Genomic DNA, 18,495 nt, shown 5'->3' with positions numbered 1-18,495 from the left:
ATTTTGATGTCACTAATTCTGCTCAATGAAGGTAGAAAGGACTTCTTTCGATTTTCTTTGGGCTGGAGGTGTGGTTTTGTTGCTTTGCTAAGCCAGCCTAATCAGAGCTGTCTGGCCAGACAACCTGGACAACAGCTTCTTTCTGGGAAGTTGGAGAGCTGTATAATCTGTTGAAATCCTTGTTAGGGAAAAAAAATGTCATTTTAGAACTATAAATTTTATAGTTAACTTTATAAGTATAGAGAGCTAACTTATGATTTGTTCCCAGGACACACTCTTTCACAATATCAGAAAATGGAATATTTTTGGTCTTGGTTTGAACTGGGCACTTTAGAAATGTAAGTGTTATTACAAAGTTCTGAACAGGGGCTTTGTTTTGTGGAAAGAGTGGCTTTAATTACTTTCTGCTACTCAAATATCTGTGTTGAGAAAGGTGATACTTGTTTTCAGGAGCTGTAATATGCATAGCTGTTGATATGTCCAGAACTGGTATTGGCTAATAAGAATGGGGCAGGAGGAGATGTGAGTTCAGTTTGACAGCTCCTTTGAAGAATAAATGTGAAATGTAATCGTATTTAGAGCAAAGCCAGCCCTGAAGCCTTGAACATGTGAGAGTTCAATCAATAGAATCAGTCTCCAAGGTCATCTCATTGCTTTCATCTCTTTATTAACAGCACAACCAGTGCTGGCAAGATATGTAGGAATCAGATCCACTATGAAATAATACAATTATTGAATAAAAGAAAAAAAGTTTACCAGGGAAAAAGCCTGGCAGAAGGATCTTCTAGAAGCAAGGAAACTGCTTGCATACCACAGGATTCTATGCAAGAGACATAAGAGGAAGAAAAATGCCTAGTTCCAAGTTACAGAAGATGTTGGAATGGAGGATTCCAATGGAAGAAGAGGGTCTAGTTTTGGGACTCTGATAAGGGATGGAAAGAGGGCTGAAGGATCACGGGACAGAAAAGCTTGAAGAGGCCATTGAATTGAGGTAATCTTAGACATGGCAAGCAGATAATTATGGTTTGGCAGTACTGTGATCACCCTAGAAATTTAAATGAAATATAAAGGTGTGTTAAGTTTGAACTAGCAATCGTGGGCCAATTCTTTTTCTAGCTATCTGCATTTTGGCAATAAAAGTCAGGTTGGTAATATGAATGGATGTGTCCCCAAAGAGTCCTGAAGACAAGGGGAAATAGCTATGTGTTACTGAATGATGGAGAAAGTTTTGAGTCAACTCCTATCCCTACTTGTTGAATGACAAAAGTACTATTAAAAAGACTGTACCTGATGGGACTGAAAGGAGAAAGAATCCAAGGTGAGTTTGACTGGCAACATGTGAAAAACAAGCAGGGAGACCATAACCCCTGTAAACCTCTTCCTTCATATTTAATAAAACAAAACCACTACAGTAGGGTCTTTCAAACTCTTATCTGTTGGACAAAATTGTATCACTTTTAGCAGTCTGAGATGTCAACCACATCAACCCATGTGTGTTATTACACAAAGACGGTTTTAATCTCAGCAAAACATGCTAAATAAATGATAAAGTATAACTTCTTCCATAATAATTTCCGTACTTTTAAGAAAGAACTTGATGTGGTGGACATGGCTTTCCGTGGACATGAGGCATTCAAGGTTAACTCTGACCAAAGGGCGGTTCGGATAAGATATGATGAAATATCACCAGTGAAAAATCTGACAATGATTTCTCTGTTGCCATTTAGTTTTTAGTCATTAGTTCAGAAGCTCAAAATTTTGTGCTTGCTTTTAAGTAATATTTCCTTGTGTTCTCACTAAAGCATCTGTCCCCTTTAATACAAATGATTTCTACTGTGCTAAATGCTGAATCTGTGGCCCATAATTCAGGTGGCATTTACTGCAGCAAGGTTCCTGGAAATTAAACTTTGAGCTTTACATAAAAATTTCCTTTATAAAAATATAAAACCCAGTATTGTGAAAATGAAGCAGTTGTGCTCCCCACCAGGGTTGTATGGGAAGGGGCTTTGCTACCATGCTTGCTTAATGGCACAAGTGAAAAGCTGAGTAAGGCAAACACTTGAAGAGGCAGTCTGCTGTAAACTGTTTGGGGACGATCAAGATCAGTGAGGACAACATTTGGCTACAGCTATCACGTGACAACAGAGTCTGGCTACTGCCCTGGAATTCTCCTGCCTCCTGTTGGTCAAGGTCAGGGCCGGAAGACAGGGAGGTCCGAGGATGACCGCTGTCTGCCTTTGCTCTGTTGAGCGTAGCCTCCAAATTATTCTGTGCATGGAAACAAGTGCTGTTTGCTTGTTGGTTCCGAAACATTCCTTAATGACAAGTTTAAAAATCAGTTAAGTCATTAGAAAAGAGTTCCTTAGCTTAAAGCCACTTAAGAAATCTATTCCAACCACTAAGCTACCTTTTTAGAGAAGGTGCTCTATACAAATGCTGTAAATAATGAGTATTTCCCACCCACCTGGTACCTAACAGCAACCTAACTCACTAAGCAGCAGATTGTAATGACACTTGGAAAACAGACACTGATCTTGTGGGATTTATGGCCTCTTCTCATGTCCTCACTTGAAATTTTCCAGCTTTTGTGATGTATTTGACTCCTTTAAATGGCTTATATTTCTCTCCATACATGTCAAGACGATTTACTTTCAAGCCTGTGTGAAGAGGAAGAAGGGAGGGGAAAGAAAATTAGCTATCACATCATGGTTTCTCCTTGCAAAAATGTGCAGAGACATAATAAATGCCAAATCATAATTTTAGAGGTTTAACTAAACAAACTGCACGTGCCCCCTGCTCCACAAAGATGATGCAGCTCCAGTTGGGCATTTACTAGTCATTCACAAAGGATGTCAAGAAATCATTTGTTTACTTAAGCCTCCAAAGAAAAACTGCCTTGCTGATGAAGAGAGAGGGTTGCTGCTTTTCAGTGGTACCTGAAAAATTATAGTGTACTTTTTAACTTATAGAAAAACTGAATTGTGATTCTTTCTGGACACAGCCATCTCAGCACCTCTCACCTTTCCCCAAACACAGGATAATTCCATGTTATATCCTGACCTGAAATAGCAAGCTGCTGAATCTTGAACTGAATGTTGAGGCTGGGGTTTTCTTCTGGTTTCGGGGCTCCAGACTGTAAATTCACCAATCCTTTAAGACTTGGGAGCTTCTGGGGGGTAATTTTCCCAATATCCCATGTCAACACCTTATTAAATAAAAACCAAAGTACAATAGTCATGCATCAGTGAGAGATGTTTTGAGGTCAAAAGTAATTTTGCCAGAAGCTTCCTCTGTACAACACAAGGGATGGCGACCTGGACTACATCTCAGGGAACCTGGATTCGAGGCCTGGCTCTGTCCCAAGCAGCTAGAAGTCCTCAGATCTGTGGACTACTTTACTCTTCTATACAATGAGGGAAATGGCATCTGTGAGCTTTAAGGTCCTCCTAGCTCATTCTTATCTGAGCCTGGCAGTTCAATGACTAAACTACTGAAGAGGACCAGATGCCTCATAAATAACATAGAACAGTGAATCATTTCTATATTTCCTGTTACTCACATGAAAGGGGCTTTATATTTTACAGGGGAAGAAAAGCACATTCTGCAGAAATTGATACAAGAGATTAATAAGATATACATCTTATTGTTTCCAGAGGATTTTTATGCTTTATAAGTGCTGCTTTCACATTCATTATTTTAATCTAATGAATGTGGGAAATCTGGGGAGTTGAATGGTGTTCCAGATAGTCCAGGCACTCTGTCTAATGACTAGCTTTGCTTCCTGATAAAGCCTGGCTATCCCTCTGCCCTTTTTACCAAGCAGCCACACAGCACAATGTATACTCTGGCCTTAAAGGAGAAATAGTACATCTGTTTCCTTAAATCTTTCTGGAAAGGGGACTATTTGTATTTCTAAGTTATGATGGCTGTTGTAGCCTGAGTATCATTTAGTGAAAAACTGAAATTATAAGGAATCTCATGGAAGAGGACAGAATCACATTCCTATTTCTCCTTTGCATTTACTAAGTGAGTTTTCATCAACAAGTAAAAGAATAAAGTTCAAGTTGGAGCTTGCTAACAATGACCAATGTTTTCTCTCCACTCTGTTAATAATTCTGTTATACCCCCATGATCAGATCAATAGATACTACCAACTTTGAAACTGGTTACAAATTCAAGCAAAAGTACCCCACAGAATAAACAAAGCAAGCATTCCTACAAGTCCCCCAAATAATCCAGACAAAAACTTTTATGCTTAGAACTTGTGTGGACAGAAGCATTCTCAGATCACACTGTAGCCAAAAGAACTCATCTTAATGAATGAACAATTTACTTTGGAAAAATACCCTGCCCACAGAAAATAACTGACTGTCCAATTACTCTTGACTGTGGCTGAATTCTAAGAGGAGCTCCTTACCTTGGTGACAGGATCAAATGTGTAGCTGCCTTGTGTAGGAGTTAAATTCATGTTCAATACCACTTTGGGCATGTGAACAGTCACTGTGATGCCTTCAACAGTCTTCCCCATGTTCTGCTTTGGTCCAATTGTAATATCGAATCTACCGCAAGAGCTGTTCTCCTTGAAGCTGATGTTGTGTTTCACATATACAGGAATTGCCACTAAACTAGAAGTGTGAAGATAGGGGATGGGGGAAAGGGATTATGTAGTTACATGAACACACATGTATGAAACCCTCTTCTGCAACCCACTGCAGGACTGTTAACTCCCAGATCCTCGATTTCCTCATCTATGAAATGGGATTGTTAGAATGGCAAACTGCTCTTGTATTGCCTTGCCAGGCATCATGCTACGCCAAATAAGAGTAAAGGGCAAAGTGGGACAATTCAGCCCGACCTCTCCCTCACTCCCAAGTTGAAAGACATGTCAATTCCATAGTTAGTCTTTAGAATTCTAAATGGAACAGGAAAATCCCTGCAAATACAGCTCTGTTCTGATATTTCTCAGGTATATTCTGCTACTTTCAGAGGAGGAATCCCTGAATAAATTATAAACCTTATCTCAAAATATTTAATCTCAAACTTGGCACAGAGAAAAATGCTGTGAAGTTTGTTCACAACAGTCTCATTGGGGATATCTGAGAGAATCATTCATGCTGCTCTTAGTCCACAGAATGGGAAAGGACACTAAGGTACCAGGAAACACCCAAGATTTCCCTTTGCCTATTGTACAGTTGGAAATGCTGATGCTCATTAACAGACTTTTCCAAAGGCCTATCTTCCCTTGCTTTTGCTCTTGATGAACTCATCTGCCTGATTTTTTTTTTTTTTCTTACAGCCTGCTTACTCAAAGGGGATGGGTCAAAGGAATCTTTTAAGACAAAATATCAACTAGCAGACTTAAAACAAAAATGAGTTCAACTCAGGCAAATCAGCATACATATAATCCCTGTTAAAACAACATACTTTTGTGAGCTGACACGGTAGGAAATGAGTCTGAAGTTTCCATCTGGAGGAATAAATGACAAGACTCTTTCTGATTCCCAGCGTTTAAAACGAATGCAGGGGTGAAAGCTGACATCATCTAGAAGCCTTGGGTTCTACAAGAAAAACAGAAAGATATTTATGTTCATGAATTCTTACAAATGAAAATACAAGGACACATCTTAGTAGTTTTAAGAAATTCAAAATGTCAAATATCTTTAATAAAGCAAAATTATTATTATATAATAGAAATGATACTAAAAAAATTTTGTGGGGCTCCATAGCCAGCTTCAACTATTTCTAAGATTCCCAGAATCTTTTCTTTAAAGGCCTAGCAACCAGGTGCTGCTCCAGAATTATGCAGTGAGGTAACATTTATAATTACTGCTGTCAGGACCAGGACCAGGATCAGGGAACCATTCTCACTATCTTTCATTTTACACGGTCATTCTGGGTACATTAGGACTGCTTGCCAAGGATACCATTTTGGATAAGGAAAATAAAACTTACCATGAAAGAAAGGGAGAGATCAGGCATTCCAGAAAGTTTAATGCAAGCATCAATGACCCCTTGAATTTCTGCAAAGACTGTGGAACCTAAAGCAAGGGAAACAGACTAAACAGCACAGTTTTGCTAAGATCCTTTGAATTTGGGTCTATGCTGGGAATGTCACTCTATGTAGAGTAACTGCAGATACTGTTTCTGGGTATCAGGCTCCATGAAAGCTTCACATCTCAATAAACGGATCAATGAAAAGAAGATCCATTACATGCCTAGGTTTCCTGAAAGCCATGGCCTCTTCCCAACTTTGTCTTGGAGTCTAATATTTCTGAAGAATGCCATACCTATCATTGTATTTAACATCAAACAATTTTGTAGAGCTGTTCTATACTCTACATAACAGTGATTAGGAATCATTTTTCAAATCCAATCTCTTAACAGAATGGGCTAGATAGAAGAACTGTAGTTCTTCTATCACCTCATGAAGCCAATAGTCATGACGCATAAAGGTATCATAATAAATTACCCTTAAAAAAATAATCTGAGAAATGTAGAAGAGAGATCTCAGGAAACACCAGGGAGAATAGGGAGGAATAGGATCATATTAGAGCTAAAAAGGATATAAGGTAGTCACTCAATTAGCTTTTAATTAATGGTTCAATAAAATAGAAGTAAAATTCTAACAAAATAAGAATGGATTAAAAAAAATCATTACAATAGGGGGCAATGCCTTGTACCAGGTAACCTGGGGCAGCTCAACTCTACATTCCACTTTTCTAAACTATTTTATTTTCCCAACAGAGGCACTTACCAGATTTGTCTATAATTGCATCTATTTCTTCAATCACATCAAAATAAGCTTCATTATTTGTGTATTTCACACCTGCACGACGCCATGGGATGTTGGAAAGTTGTCCTGTGGGGAGTGTGTCCCCAACATTACTGCTGCCTGGAAATCAGGGGAGAAAGTTAAAAAGACTTGCACAAAATGGTCACCCAAAAAACTTTCTTGAGTTTAATTCACAATAAACTATTATTAGAATATATATTTCCATGTTTATCCTCGGTTATGTATGTGTATGTGCACCCACCTATGAGCTGGGGAAGAAATGAGGGGAGGTAAGGATGATTATTAAAAACATTCATTAAAATCATTCAAGAATGAATTTTGAGCAGAAACAGGCCGTGTAGTCTTCTGCTCTCTGCCAAACTAGGTTGTATTTCTTTACTTTATCTCCTGCTTCCTGAGTGTTAACAGCACCCTAACCTGATTCCAGGAGCTAAACAAAACTTCAGCCTACTGCCATGGCCAGAAGAAGGGGCTGGTTGTTTCAGTACTTTCTATAAAGAGTATCTTCACGGAGAATCAAGTGATAAATAGGTTCTTTGGTATTAAGGCCAAAACCATCAGGGAAGGCCCCTAGGCAAGGTCAAAAAAGGAATAACATTCTTTTGCCACCCCTACTTCCCACCCAAATCCCACAACAGGAGGGTGGGAATGCAGCTATCCTTCAAGAGAAACAGTGAGGTGGAATGGGAAGAGGATTAGGAATCAAGAGACCTGGAGTGGATCTATCCCTGTGCCACAAAGTGTATCACCTCAGCTGAATTAATTCACCTACAAAACGGGAGTTGAAATCAGTGGTTTCACTAACAGACATTCTAAGTCAATCTCAGCCTTACACGCTTTAAAGCCCTTAGTCCTTGTGATCTGGCAAGCTGGGCGGTCCAGACCTGGAGGCAGGAAAGACTCCTGGTCTTTAAATCTGGTCTCAGACACTTATATCTGTGCAAATATACCCTGGGCAAATTTGCCTCAGTTTCCTCATCAAATGAGCTGGAAAAGGAAATAGCAAACCATTCCAGGATCTTTGCCAAGAACACCACAAATGAGGTCAGAAAGAGTTGGACATGATGAAATGACTGAAACCCAACAACAATCTGGACAGTTTGAAGTATTGTTATTGCTGGCTATGTGACATTTAATCAGTAGGTAACTTGGAATTTGAAATATGTTTTTCTTTCTTTTCTGTTCTTTTTTTTTTTTTTTAAAGTTATGAAGATTTGTAGTCTCTTGAGTAGTGACGATTCCTGTATATATTCAGGAGCTGTAAATTGTAGCTACAGCTAATAAATCTAGCTAATTCACATCCAACCTAATGTCAATCAGCCAAACCAGAAATAAGTAGAGAATAGTAGGAAAGGGTTACTATGCAAAACAAGCTCCAGAACACACCTTTCTGATATGAATTACTTAATGTTCAGTTACTTGGAAACAAGTGACATCCAAGAACCAATATGTAACTATTTGTAATTTGCTACTGAATTTCTTTCTTAGCCTCACAGTGAACAAAGAAAGCACTTCAGCGTTCTTGCTCTATATCACTTGTGTTCATGCCTTTTCTTTCCACTTCTATCCTTGTGTATCATCTCTTTTTGCTTCATAACTAATCACTAGCTCTCAGCCTTCCCTGAGGAAGCACCAGAAATGGTGCTGGATGACATATAGAATACAGAGATACAAATACACCCACACCCACCCACCCCTTTCAATGATTTCCAAACTGTTCATTCTACCAAGTTGTTTGTTTTGACTCATTCCAGTTATTATCTGATTCTGTGAATCCATTTGGAGTTTTCTTGACAAAGAAACAGCGTGATTTGCTATTTTGTTCTACAGTTCATTTCACAGATGAGAAAACTGAGGGAAATAGGGTAAAGTGACTTGCCCAGTCATATAGCTACTAAGTGTCTGAATTCAGGAAAATGAGTCTTCCTGACTCTGGCCTGGCTCTTTGTCCACTGTGCCACCTAGCTGCCCATACTACATAAAATTAGTGATGCTATAAAAAATGAACAACAAAATCTCAGAATAATTGACATTCCAATAGCCAATGAGAGTATTAAGCTGATCACAGAACTTACTAATTAATACATATGTTCCATGATAATTAGTGAAATTACTCTAGGGAAAGGAAGTAGGTTGGTCATGTAGTAAAAATTCTGTTACCAGAGTAACAGAGTCCTTTTTTAATTTAATTTTTATTTGTGTTTATGTTACATACATATGCACATACAAATGGATATGGATACGTATTCAAATATACGACCCATCCAGGACCATTTCCATTTGCCCTCATCTGTATCTGGCCACCAAACCCAGATGGCTCTGCAGAATCTTGCCCAGCCCCCTCCTCCCAACCCCCTCCCGCCTTAAATCCAATTCACTTGCATGTCATGGGCCTCTTCAAGAAAGGACAAACAATAAAGCTTAGCAGCATATAACAAATGCTTTTCTTATTCATGTTTATCCTATTGCAGTTTTGTATTTTTAAAAGATCTTGTCTTTTATGTCTTGCTTATTAATTTGAAACGCCTTTAGGAAGAGATTAAACCTTAAACTCCTTTGTTGACCCAAATCCGTGGGTTATTGCAAAATATCTGTTGACTGTCAGGCCCAGATTTTTAAAAATAATTTTAGTTCAGGGTGCCAAGAATACTTTTTTTTTTTTTTTTAAAAAGGGGCTCTCACAGTTGTTTAGCATAGTCAATATGACATGTGCTGATTAATGAAATCCTTTTAGAGGTACCTAGGTTTCAAAACTCTTTTGAAAATATTCCAAATGAATATTTGCCCACAAACAAGAGTTAAACTAATCAGATGTAAAAGCTTCCAATATTAGGAATCTCAGGAATAGAATGATTTTCCTACCCATTCCTTATTATAATTTGAACAGATAAAACACAGAGTACCAACTATAGTGTATTACAATGTCATAAATAGGCTCATTTGGTAATCTGGTATAGTGAGTACATAATGTGGTTTCATGAACTTAGAATGTCTGCTTTTTATACCCATGAAGGAAATATTTAGAACCTACTATGTGCAGACAGTATGCTGTTTTATAAATATTATTTCATTTAGTCTCTCTGAGAGGAAGGTGCTGTTACTATTCCCAATTTACAGTTGAGGCAGAAAGAGGTTAAGTGAATTGTCTAGGGAAGATTTAAACACAGGTCTTCCAGATTCCAGGTCCAGATCTCCTAATTGCTATGCTTCCTAGGTAGAAATGCATTATCTAACATTTCTTCTAAGAAGTCAGACATTATGACCCATGTTATCCTTAAATCTAGTTTCTGAAGTCTCTGCAAAGTAGTTCTAAATAAATATATATAATTTGGTATCAAGGAAAGCAAATGCAAACTATTTTAATGAACACAAATTCCTGTCTGAGAACTATAATAAGGTACAAACAGTAACAGTATTGTAATACTGGAAGAAACTAGAATTAAAAGCATTCTAATTTTCAAAAAATACCAGAATATCTTATTTTGATGCTGAACTAAACTATCTGTTGAGTCAATACAGCACCACTATTAACCACTGTCCCTAAAAAGATATTCACATTTGTTGTTATATACCAAAATATGATTTTTGTCGATAAAAAGACTTAGCTTTTAATAGTTGGATTTTTTTTTTTAATAAAATAGTCTTTTCATTATATAAAATAGAATATTTTGCCATACCTGTAATGGAATTAACAACAGAGCGCAGAATTGTGGGTGGTTTAATCAGTTCTTTCAAGATATTAGATTCAGTTGCCAAAGGAAATCCATTGTCTAACATTTCTTCTAAGAGCTCATATACTATGACCACATTATCTTTAATTGCAGCCTCTGAACATTCTCCAAAGTAGTCCTAAAATATATGAGGAAAAACAAATTCATTTTTACTTCTGCTAGACAAACATACTTTAGTGAATACAAATCCTAAAACATGTAATATAAAGTACAAAACAGGAAAAACAACTTTAATTATGATTCTGGTACTGTTCTCATCACTATTAATATTTCAATAGTATTTTCCAGATAATTTTCACTTAATCTCACAAACTATACTGAAGTAACATTTTATATATAAGCAAAGCCTAACACATAAACAATAATTATCCTGGATTTTGAGGGGGGCAGTGGGAAGTGGGAATAAAAAAAAGCACACATACTTGATATTCAGGGGTACTCAAACTTTTTAAATAGGGGGCCAGTTCACTGTCCCTCAGACTCTTGGAGGGCTGGACTATAGTAAAAACAAAAACTTTGTTTTGTGGGCCTTTAAATAAAGAAACTTCATAGCCCTGGGTGAGGGGGATAAATGTCCTCAGCTGCCTCATCTGGCCTTCGGGCTGTAGTTTGAGGACCCCTGCCTTAAATAGACAAGAGGGTTAAGCCCTTGAGCAGAGGCTTAATAGGTTAAGAATACTACCAACACTTAGGTATTTTTACATGGTGTCTTTAAATCCTTAAAAGAACCAACCTGAAAGGTATCTGCGACTCGATGCAGAAACTCAATGACAAAGAGTGGTGGCACTTCTGTCTGGATGACAGACACAAAGAAAAGTTTGTCTCTATAGATGCTGATGAGGTAGTGGTGAGGCGTTGAGATGACGGGTGGCACATTTTCAACATCAGCAGCTTTCTCCTGGGCTTCAAAGAAATAGTCACAGACAGACTGACTCACGACACTTTTCCAATGCTTCTCCAGGAAGATGTCCCCGGAACAGTTTATTAGGAACAGACTGTGGATCATGTTCTGGAAGAGGAAGGTTTAAAATTCTTCTCATTAAATGATATTTAATCATTTTTCTTTTTCTAGTTGAAAAATCCCATTATTATATACATTCGTATCTTGTCCAATTATTTTACATCAAATTATCCACACTGGAAAACACTTGAAACATAATACCAGAGTCTCAGGGAAGTCTTTGGAATGGGCTAACAATTCAATCATTTAGCTGAGCATTACTGAACATTGAAACAATATCACTTTGTTCTTGTTGGTCTTTATTATTACACTGCAGAAGGAACTCCCCATGAAAAGTTCTACCAATGAAGGCTGGCAAATATTCTATATCTAAAGACTGGCTAGTTCTGCATCTTATCATCTTCAGTTTTTGAGGGGACACTGAGTATATTTCAGAAATAGAACATGGACTCTCTGATTCTATTCATTTTGCAATGTCATCTCTCTCTCTCTTTTTTTTTTTAAAATAACTTTTTATTGATAGAACGCATGCCAGGGTAATTTTTTACAGCATTATCCCGTGCATTCACTTCTGTTCCAATTTTTCCTCTCCCTCCCTCCACTCCTTCCCCCAGATGGCAAGCAGTCCTTTACATGTTGAATGGGTTGCAGTATATCCTAGATACAATATATGTGTGCAGAACCGAACAGTTTTCTTGTTTGCAATGACATCTCTTGAAATGCCTAGTATACATAGTTAATCAAGTAACACTCAACAGTATGATTAATCAAAACTTCAGTGATCATAGGACATTAACACATAAGTATAATTGCAACTAATAGTTTAGAAGATTTAGCCATTAAGAACAATAGGTAAAATGACTTCATCAAAGTTTGGTAAATGGAAGATATTAATATAAACTGCCTGCTAAAATTTTCTTCTTGATCCCCAGTGAGAGGATTTGTCTCTTAGACTTACTTTCAATAGTCTCACATTTCTGTTTGGGAGTCAAAATACTAGAGAGGCTCTAAAATATAAGGGGGCTTAATGCAGGAACTAATCAGTCAAGAGTTTCTATCAAGAATAAAAGATATATAGTTCATACTTTGTTTTTCTTTTTGGAAAATCTGTGCAAACTTTGGCTGAAGATTATTCTACTTTTTTTATTTCTTTAAAACAAATATTCTTGATGAAAAACATATTTGAAAGATAAATTTTATAAAATCATTTGATGCAACACACACTAAATCACAGAATCAAGCTGGAAAGGACTTTGGACCATCTCTTGTCCAAATTCTTCATTTTGCAGATAAAAAAAAAAAGGCCCAAAGTAATTTACCTCATATATATTTTAAAACCACACAAGATTCCTTGCAAGATGTCATATGAGATGACTTTAACAACTCATTGATTATTAATGTCAAATCAGGTATGAAACAGACAACTTGCAAATGATATTTGCCAGAGACCAAATGGAAGGAGATTCTCTATAGAAAATGAATTCTAATATTCCTTAAAGCAGATATACTAGGTAGATTAAATGAAGACCCAGAAAAATGCAGAGCAAAAATTCTTCAACCTCTTCTCTGTCGTGGATTCCTTAGGTAGTCTAGTGACACCTATGCAATTTTTCTCAGAATGTCTTTTTTTTTTAATGAAGGAAAAGCTGAATTTCAGTTGTAGGTTAATGAAAATAAAGGTTTCTCTTCCCCTCCCACCCATCTGTATTCATGGACTCCTGAACTCTATAATGGATCCTTTGGAGGTCAAAAGACCACAGGCTAAGAACCTCAGTCTTTTTTTTCCCCCCAGTTAAGTGACTTGCCCAGCGTCACACAACTAGGAAGTATTAAGTGTCGAAGGCCACATTTGAACTCAGGTCCTCTCGACTTCAGGGCTGGTGCGCTATCCACTGTGCCACCTAGCTGCCTCAAGAATGTCTGTTTTAAAAGAAAGACACACCTCCCCTTCCCCACACTATGTTGAATATTAAAGTACATCCAAGTTTCTTTGATCCTAATTTAATTGGGAAAAAAATAACCCCTCCTGAGGCTCAAAGAAGTTCAGATTTGGCTTTTATACTAAGCAGTTAAGAATCATAAGAATGATGCTTTAAACTTAATATTAAAGGTAACAGTGATAAATCTGCACTGTTTGGCTGTATTGTACTCTGCAGAAACCCTGAACACGTGCCAATGAAAACAACTTTTATGTTAGGAAGATTTTCCAGGAAGGAATTCCTTCACTACAAGATTAAACTAAGAGATGACAGGGGTCTGACCCTAAACTGAGAAACTCCAGAGTTTCTTTAGTGCACACTTTGGTACAAGAAGCATGGATTCATGTGAAGACCACTCTTTGATTTATGTCAAGGGGTTAAGCAAATATCCCATGTCAGACTTTGCAAATATAATTCCTACGGGAGAATACATATTTAAAAACCCCTAATGAACACCAGAAGTTATGTTCAAAATCACCTGATCATCAATAAAAGAGACTTGTCATAAATCTTACAGTAAAATGGCCACAGTGAAGAATGTTTGTGGTAACTGGCCAGTTTTCATTCAGTTGATTTTCTTCTGGTCTACATAACAAACGAAATACTCTTATGGAGACCTAGGCTCCTCCAAACCTTCTCTGATCCCTTAAGTCAGGGCTCTTGAGGACTACTGGTAACAGAATACAAGTTTTGGCAGGTCTTACTAGGCTAGAAAGGCTTGAGGTCTGACAATGGTTATATGACCACCTGAAGGTAAACCTAGCCAAATCTGGAGTGGATCACCTCAAGAAAGTTGGTACAGGATGAATTTTTTTCAGCTACAGAAACTTATAAAGATGGTACAGTAAGGGGAGAAAGCTTACAGAGCTTACACTCTGAATTGGTAAATGGGAGTAAATACATCACAGAAAAAAAAATTCTTGAAGTACTGAATTAGTATCACTTAATGGAAACAGCAGGTCCTAAGCCTCAACGATCTACAAAAGGAAAATCTAGGTTTTTAACTCATTTTTCCAGGCAGTTCTCTCTCACATTAAGAGATACTGAATATCCCATTTCAGAAGGGAAAATGTTCTGCTTATCAATTCACTTAATTTCCCCAAGTTTCTCTATCAATTCCTTCTTTCATGTGCTCAAGAGCTTAACTTTTCAAAGTTCTGCCTTATGTTTTATAGTATTATAAAAAAGAGCTCCCATTTATAGTATCTGAGAGTTCAAATATCAATTTTCACAAACAGTATTTGCTAAGAGTTCATAAGTTATGTGAACTTGATGGAATACTTATAATTTTTATTATTGGAAATAATGTTGAACTTGGAATCTGAATTCAAATTCAAACTTTGACCTTTACCAACTTTAGTATCTAGGACAAGTCACCCAGATCTTATGGGAGTAAAAAAGTTGAACAGTGCATACTTATAAATCAGAAACTGTAACAATCTTGTGGCAAAGGAGAGCTTATGTATTAAGTATAGTGAACAAGATGACATGACACATTACGGAACTGTAAGAAAAATATGAAGGATATAGGTCTTTAAGGAGAGTCAGATAAATGAGTTCCAAAAAAAAAAAAAAAAAAAAAAAAAGCTTACCCAAAGAAATATATCCATTGGCTACAACCATAAGAATGATGAAAAAATGGCAACAAAACTCTAGTTAGTCACAGGAGACAATGCTGATACTATTTGTTAGAGCCTTCCTTTCTTTTCACAAATGGTGAATTATAAAGATGTACAATTGTGTTTTTTGTTTCAATGTTTTGATTTTTAGGTGTATGCATTTCTCTTTGTACTATTCGATCCTATTATAATAAAACATCAACAAAAAGATTTTTAAAATTCTCTGGTAATGTCACTTAGTTCTTTTGTATTCTAACTGCCATGCCTTTTTAGGCTCAAGGCATTAGCCTCTCAATTAAATCTCCAAACCAGTCTACCCACAGATCAGGTTCATCTTCCCAAGCTCAACTGTAATTCTTTCACTTCAATGGTTTTTCAATTCCCACAAAATTAAGTTCAAATTCATTAGATGTGAAGATAGACTCAAATATCAGCATAGCAATCTTCACCTATAAGACCCCAAGCAAGTCAAATAGCATGCTTGAAACAGCAACATGGAGTAAGAGATAAAAAACATTGGACTTGGAAGACCTAGCTTTGAATCGTAATTCTGACACTTATTAGTATGACCTTCTGACATGAAACATTCCTGTTATCTTACCTTTCTAATTTCTATTCTAATCACTCCTCCAAAGAGAACCATTGGCACAATTCTCAGGCTTTTCCTTCTCTACTCAAGATGAGCTCCTCCCCGTTATCAAATCCTATCCAAACTTCAAAGGCTCCCTTAGAAATCACTTAATGGGGTTCATTCATACTGTTTGCAGGGCACCTAGCAGATCCTGCCTCATAATACAAGAAATATAGTACTTTAAGCACTTGAGTGCAGAACACCATGTACATAAAAAGGAAGATATGAAGTTTAGATAATGACAAAGCTAGGCTTCAAGGAGTTTTCAATTAAGGAGATAAAATAGCAACAAACATCTAGAATAGACAATATGATATAACTGAAAGAACACTAAACTCAGATGTAACTTAAATTGGGGGTCACATCCTGGCTATGTCAGTGTGACTGAGGAAGTCACTTCGTTTGTCTGAGCCTCAATTTGTTCAACTGTAAAAGGGGCATATATAATACTTCTAGTACTTACAGAAGTGAAAATATATGTTTTTAAGGGAAAGGTTTTTAAAGGCAGAAATTCAATTGTGAAAAAAAGTAGGGGAGAATTTTTCAGGTCCCAGGAACAGCCTTAAACAAAAGTATACTGTTTTAAGAATGCAAGTGTCTTTTTGTAGTGGCAAGGAACTGGAAACTGAGTGAATGCCCATCAGTTGAGGAATGGCTGAATAAGTTATGGTATATGAATGTAATGGAATTTTGTTCTATAAAGAACTGATAAACAGGATGATTTCAGAAAGTCCTGGAGAGACTTATATAATCTGATACCAAGTGAAGTGAATAGAACCAAGAGAAAAACAAGATTATATGTTCAACTCTTGATGGTCTTGGCTCTTTTCAATAATTAGGTGATTAAGGCCAATTCCAATAGACCTGTGATGGAGAGAGCCAGCATTCAGAGAGAACATTGTGGGGGTCTGAATGTGGATCACATCATGGTATTTTCACTTTTGTTCTTGTTTCCTTGCTTACTTTTCTCCTTTCTTATTTTTTTCCCTTTTTGATCTGATTTTTCTTGTGCAGTAAGATAAATGTGAAAATAAGTTTAGAAGAACTGCACATATTTAACCTATATTGGATTATTTGCTGTGTAGAGGAGGGGGTTGGGGGAAAGGAGGGAGAAAAAAAGAATGTTAACACAAAGTTGTAAAGGTGGATGTTGAAAATTATCTTTGCATGTATTTTGAAAATAAAGCTATTATCAAAATATAAAAAATGTTCCTCTCTCAAAAAAAAAAAAAAAGGCCAATTTAAATGGCTACTGGAATGTTCAATGGATATGGTTGGGTTAAGCCAAGAAAATAAATATTAGGATACCTGCCGCCACCCTCACCCCCCAAAAGCGCAGGTGCCTCTGGATACATGTGTGATGTCAGATTGTCCATCCTGTTTGGAAAGGGAGTGGGGAAGGGTAGACCTCTAAGGGTGGGGGGTGGAGGAGAGAGAGGCTCAACTTTTATTTCACAGGTAGATTTTTGAGCAGAAGAATGGGTTCCGAAATCCTATGTGAGATCTTAAGGAGGAGAAGGAAAAATTCAAGGAAAGCTTATCTGTAAGGACATCTGGCCAGCTCCCCTAGAGCTGCCCTCATTCTCCCCAGCAAGGCCAGAGCCACTGCATCCCTGGGCTCTTCTCATGCCCCTCAGCTCTGACACTCTGCTGGGAACCTAGGCTCCATCCAGCCAGGACTCCACCCGTTTCACTGTCAACCAGACACCCCAGAACCCTAAGTCCTTCCGAGGGCTGGCATTCGATCACCCTTCTAACCCTTAAGTACTGTCACACCTACAGAAGCGAAGCCTCGAGGAGACGCAGGGAAGAGAATCTGGCACAGGCCCCAAGTTCAAATCCTCCCGAGACTCGGAGCAAAAGGGTCTTTTGTTTTGTTTTTTTTTTTTGCAAAAAAAGGGTGAGGAGAGTGCCCACCACCCAGGGCGGTGGCTCGGTAAAGTCCTGCAGAAATGCTCACTAGCTCGGAGATGATAATGAGAGCGACAAGATCGGCTAGCACGATAACCCCGTAGCCTCCCTGACTTTGTCAGCACAGAGCCAGGCATACAGGAGACGCTTAGTAAGAGCTTGCAGATGGCTTTTATGGAGACACTGAAGTAGCAGGGGGCACGTCCCCTGGCCGGGCCGGCCCGAAGGCCACGTCAATCAGCCGGAGTCCGACAAGGTCCCGGCGCTGGCCGGGAGGAGCGGACCACATCCGAAGCATTCCTCCGAAACCCTCTCACCTCACCTTCCTGGGGCGCGGCCCTTACCCGCGGCGCCCGATCCAGAAGAAGCCGCCCCGCCCTTCTCCGGGGGCGCTGACGGGCGAGTCAGCGGGAGGGGCGCCGTCCCCGACTCTGCGACCACCCGCCGCCGCGTGGCCCTAACCCCGGCCGCCGACCCTCTGGGCCACCTCACTTACCCCGAGGAGCCGGGCGGACCAAGCTCAGCGCCTGACCCGATCCGGAAGGAGGCCGCCGGTTCAGAGGCTGCGGCAGCGGGGGCGGCGGCAAGGGAGGTCCTCGAAAATCAGGCTGTCCCACTCACTGCCTGAGAGACGGCTTCACGCCGCTGCGCTCGGTTCGCCTCCTGGACCGGAAGCCTGGGCAAAGCAAAGTTCTCCGAAAGCCTCAGGCGCGCTCCATTTCCAAGCAGAGGCTTAGAGGCCGGCACTAGGACGGCTCTCTGCGTGCAGGCGCAAAGGACTGCCCGTCCACGTGTATCTGCCCCTCTACGATCAAGGCCCCATTTGGGGGCGGGGCAAAGACGGCCCGGGAGGCCGCTTGACCTGGAGGC

The 18,495-nt window shown here is 38.7% G+C and overlaps 1 protein-coding gene across 3 annotated transcripts; it reads right to left on the bottom strand.

Annotated features, from left to right (window-relative positions):
• Positions 1-650: 650 nt before the first annotated feature.
• On the bottom strand, positions 651-18,233 carry AP3M1 (adaptor related protein complex 3 subunit mu 1). Of its 3 annotated transcripts, none has more exons than XM_051982070.1 (9): positions 18,122-18,233; positions 11,258-11,533; positions 10,471-10,642; positions 6,755-6,892; positions 5,953-6,038; positions 5,425-5,558; positions 4,418-4,625; positions 3,061-3,205; positions 651-2,657 (listed from the first exon to the last, which is right to left on the bottom strand). In XM_051982070.1, the coding sequence occupies exons 2-9, from the start codon at positions 11,528-11,530 to the stop codon at positions 2,557-2,559; spliced, it is 1,257 nt and encodes a 418-aa protein (XP_051838030.1). In that variant the 5' UTR covers positions 11,531-11,533; positions 18,122-18,233; the 3' UTR covers positions 651-2,556. The 3 variants fall into 3 exon arrangements, with proteins under 3 accessions (XP_051838030.1, XP_051838031.1, XP_051838032.1); XM_051982071.1 differs by lacking the exon at positions 18,122-18,233 and adding an exon at positions 17,970-18,073; XM_051982072.1 differs by lacking the exon at positions 18,122-18,233 and adding an exon at positions 17,948-18,071.
• Positions 18,234-18,495: the final 262 nt, after the last annotated feature.

Source organism: Antechinus flavipes, chromosome 2, assembly GCF_016432865.1.
Source record: "Antechinus flavipes isolate AdamAnt ecotype Samford, QLD, Australia chromosome 2, AdamAnt_v2, whole genome shotgun sequence".
Lineage (NCBI taxonomy): Eukaryota > Metazoa > Chordata > Mammalia > Dasyuromorphia > Dasyuridae > Antechinus > Antechinus flavipes.
Note: the sequence above shows the minus strand (reverse complement) of the source record. Positions and strands in the feature narration are given on the sequence as shown.